Source organism: Arachis duranensis, chromosome 5, assembly GCF_000817695.3.
Source record: "Arachis duranensis cultivar V14167 chromosome 5, aradu.V14167.gnm2.J7QH, whole genome shotgun sequence".
In the NCBI taxonomy this organism is placed as follows: Eukaryota; Viridiplantae; Streptophyta; class Magnoliopsida; order Fabales; family Fabaceae; genus Arachis; species Arachis duranensis.
In genome coordinates this window covers 18169216-18173447 of record NC_029776.3, presented here as the reverse complement: position 1 = coordinate 18173447, position 4232 = coordinate 18169216, and the positions used below count along the sequence as shown (strand labels likewise).

At 35.0% G+C, this 4232-nt stretch overlaps 1 protein-coding gene across 1 annotated transcript in view; it reads right to left on the bottom strand.

Moving 5' to 3' along the window:
* Nucleotides 1–4232, bottom strand: part of LOC107488519 (DExH-box ATP-dependent RNA helicase DExH16, mitochondrial) — a gene marked incomplete in the record, with an annotated part of 4841 nt that extends 609 nt beyond the window's left edge. The window contains 14 exon segments of the mRNA XM_052261653.1: nucleotides 1–86; nucleotides 167–212; nucleotides 504–568; nucleotides 873–938; nucleotides 1200–1280; nucleotides 1481–1593; nucleotides 1785–1953; nucleotides 2222–2299; nucleotides 2419–2541; nucleotides 2738–2878; nucleotides 3199–3389; nucleotides 3479–3600; nucleotides 3819–3948; nucleotides 4023–4232. Coding sequence (XP_052117613.1) covers nucleotides 1–86; nucleotides 167–212; nucleotides 504–568; nucleotides 873–938; nucleotides 1200–1280; nucleotides 1481–1593; nucleotides 1785–1953; nucleotides 2222–2299; nucleotides 2419–2541; nucleotides 2738–2878; nucleotides 3199–3389; nucleotides 3479–3600; nucleotides 3819–3948; nucleotides 4023–4071 — 1460 coding nt within the window.

Below are 4232 nucleotides of genomic sequence, written 5' to 3'. Positions count from 1 at the left end.
GCCGGTGTTTTGGGCACAGTAAGTGTCCCTGGTGTAAATATTTCTCGAAGCCGAACAAGGCCTCTCTTTGCATAGTTCTCTGCAAACTGGTTCATCATAAGTTGTGTCATATTTATGACCACTCAAAGTAACGACAACATACTTTATGAAAAAATATTGTTACTACCTGTGTCAGGCCTTGAGCTGAGATCTCATCGTCCATGTCAGCTGGACTGAAAATTGGATTTGGTTAACAAGGAGACTTGTTAAGGAAGATTTCATTGAAAATTCAAGTTTTTAAAATTTTCAATACACTTTCAATGTATTGAATGCTTCAAAAACTTCCAAGTTACTATTCTTATCTACTTAAAGGCATTTGTTATCTAATTCCTTGAAAGTTTTAAGTGATACAAAGTTCGGGCACCCTAATTTGTTCATTCCATTGGGTTTTCAATTCATCTAACAATCCTATAAACTAGGCCTTACATTCTGAAAATTTGTTATTTTCTGAAAACATAATGTACCTGATACAAAAAAGGTATTTATCATGCAATGATAGGGGGAATTCATCAATAACAGCAGCCACTTTCTAGTGCCACCATGTACCCACATAATAATTAAAAGAGAAGTCAATAAACGATAATCAAATAATGGAAATATTTGGTAATTGATATTTCTGCTGAATAAAAAGGAAATACTTTTGGAAGAATTTCAAATGTACCTAGAATATCGATGTTCCAATGGTTTTAACCGTTGATTTCAATTATCAAAAATAGATATAATATATATTATTTGAAACCAACAGTTAAAATTACTGGAACACCTACATTTGAAAATTTTCCGATACTTTTATGCAATGGTGGCAATTAAATGGGTCTATAAAAAAGACATACCAATAATTGTTCACAATTAACAATGAAATAATTTGAGGATAATTTGGCATTGCCAAGGAAATGGTCCTGCAACATAAAAGAAATTTTAATCAACATTTAGTTTTGGGAATTACAAGATAAAAACATTTACAAGTTAACAGGTCTAGTGATCTTCAAGGTTGATAGTTTTGATGGATAGAGCGGACAAATCATCATGTTCTCTTAGCAAGTAATTACCAATCACCAAACTTGATACTTGCATTTACATAGGGTAAACAATTTGACTGTTATACCAATAGATAAAAGATTGGAAGATAGGGCTGGCAGTAACAGGAAGATATACCATACCAGTATTTGACAGAAACCATATTCGGGATGCAGACGTGAATACATATACATTAGATCAAAAGTAGGAAGTAATCCAGCACACTGCATCAGATTAAGCGTTAAACATAAATCATCAAAATAGAAGTCTTGAAATAAAGAAATTTATTCATATCAAGTTATCAACAAAAGGCTTGACATAAAGTGTTTCATATTTAAAGTGAGCCTTCTTGTTCATTTTTTCTTCTTCATCAACTTTTTTGGTCCAGGAACACATACATATACGGTGATCGAAGTCAAGTTACCTTTAAAGTGGGTGATGGGGAGTTTAAAGATGAATGAAGCAAGGGTAGATCCCCTGCATTTATGCATGTTACTTCTCCAACAGGAAACTTTGACCCATATCTACCAGCTCTCCCTGCAATAATATGCATTCAAAAACCCCGGAATAAAATAAGATTCAAATATCCAAGTCTCCAAATTTGAATAGAATATAAAAATATAATTTGATTAATTTCTAATAACATAACAAAAAGTACAATTCTTGACTTTATTTTTTTTTCTTTTTTTCAAAAAGGTGTCTATCTACTTAGTTGAATCTTGTGTTACCTGCAATCTGTTTTATTTCAGGCACAGTCAGGTCCCGAAATTCAAAACCATCAAACTTCTTCAAGGTTGAAAATATGATCCTAGATATGTTTAAATTAAGACCCATTCCGATGGCATCACTGGCCACTAGAACATCAAACTCGCTTGTTGCATCATTGAACATGCTTGCCTGAAGTCCTAATTAAAACTTCAACTCAGAAAATCCTTAAAGGGTTGCCATCCAAATACAATCCATTATAAATAACACTGAAGCACAACTGATTTTGGCTAGCATGATATTTATTGTCAATTGTTGGCACACGTGAAGTTTTCTAAATAAGGAAACAAATAGCATAAATTTTTGTATGGAAAGAGTAAAACTTGAAATTCAAATATCAGATTTCCATGAAACAAGTGAAAGTCAACAGGGAAATAAAAACTTAGGTAAGAGTCCACACCTGCCTTGTTCGAGTTTCTGGTGGCAGCGAACCATATACTACTGAACAAAGATGCTTTCCTTGATTCTCAATTTTCTTCTGAACAATGTGAATGCCAACTTTTACTAGTTAGTCCATTGTGTATATAAGACAAGCGAATGAAATATGCAAGTAAATTCACAAAAAAAAATTCTGATATAAAAATTGTAAGATCTCACCTTTAATTTGTAAATGTCTCGACGTGAAAAGGTTACAATGCAATCACCATTTCTTATATTAGAATAGGATCCAAGAGGGACCTTCAATGGCACTAAGGGTGATAACCTCTCATAATAGTGAACCTGCAGCACACATGAGGGAGAGAATTTTATCGATCAGTAATTACCAAAATGGAAAATCCACAGGAATGAAAATAGCAATAACTATAATCAGTCTACTCTACTGGCTTGGCCCTCATTGCTTACTGCCACCACCACCAAAATAAAAGAAGAAAAGGAAATAATTGCTTGTTTGGTCTAGGCGATGTTTTTCTGATACCTCAACATCATCACCAGTAACTTTCAATATCTCTTGAATAAGGGGAACAGAAGCTGGATCACCACAGAGATGAAGTTCATCAGCAGCTATTCCTAATAAAGCACGTGTAAATGAATGACCTCTGCTAGTACATCCTAACATCTGGATGCAGAAAGATAGATGAAGATTAGTAGTGGAAATAAGTCACAACTAGTAGACCAATGAAAAACCTATTATTTTCATTAAAAAAAAAAAATCTCACTGAGTTACCTATGCCTCCTCACATGTAGACACTTTACTGAAATAGATACTCTTTTAATTATAAATTAATAACAGTTTTGAAACTGAAAAACTTACATGACACAATCAAGATGAGACTTGAACCTGAAACTTATAATCTAGCCTCATATGAAACCAAATGTTCCTACAAGCTACACAGAACACAATTTGAAAAAAGGATTCACAATGAAAAATTGACTTGCCTGAATTTCATCAACGACGGCACACTGATAATCAAATGATACATCGGCCATTTCTACTGTAACAGACTTATGTTTGGCACCATCAACCTCCTCTCTCTCCTGACCAGTAATAAGGTCACAAGGAACATTTGCCTTGTTCAGCCGTTTTGCTATCTCCCATGCCAACAATCTTAAAGGACCACAATATAAACCTGCATAGCGCAAAAATACTTAACCCATTTACAAAGCTCTTATCCTCCCTCTTTCTTGGCTATCCTACACTGTGTAAAAATGGAGTTACCAGAATCACTTGACTCAAGTTGCTTCAAAGCCTGATGCGTTTTACCACTATTTGTGGGACCAACATGCAGGATAATCCTGCGATGTTTCCTTCTGGCCTGTGGATACCAAGTATGAGGGGAGCTAAAACAACCAAAAATCAATCATGAGGCTTCAGAACCATAAAATGATAAAATCAATATCAATGCCAGTGCAGCTTTTAACTTAATTATCAAATAATAAATAGCAATTAAGAATTTCAGTAACGAATACAAAAGAGCATTATCACAAACAGGTTTCGTGCAATGTTCCGAAACTAATGTAAAGAGAGCAGATTGAAAAGCAATGCAATGTAAGCTTACGTCAAGTCAGTGAAATCGTTTCTGATGGCACCATGAGTAGAAGTGGTGTATGGATGCACCTTGGTGGAAGAAGCACTACTTAAGCAATCAAATTTGAATTGGAAGTAGGCACGAAGAGGATCCTTACTACCTGGACATATTTGCACGGAGAATGAATAATTGGACGGAAATGATAGCCGGAAGAAGAGAGTAACGAGAGCGAACCTAGTAGAGAGCGAGAGAATATTTTGCGGCGAAGGAAGAAGGAAGCCATTAATATTGGAAGAGAAGAAAGTGAGTTGAAGAGAGAAGAAGAAAGTCAAAAGAGGAAGAAATGGAAGAAGGGGATAAACATTAACATTAACAGCACGCAATTGGCGTTTGGATGGATGATCGAAACACAACAGAAGCAGCGAACCTCGCTCTCCGCCTCAC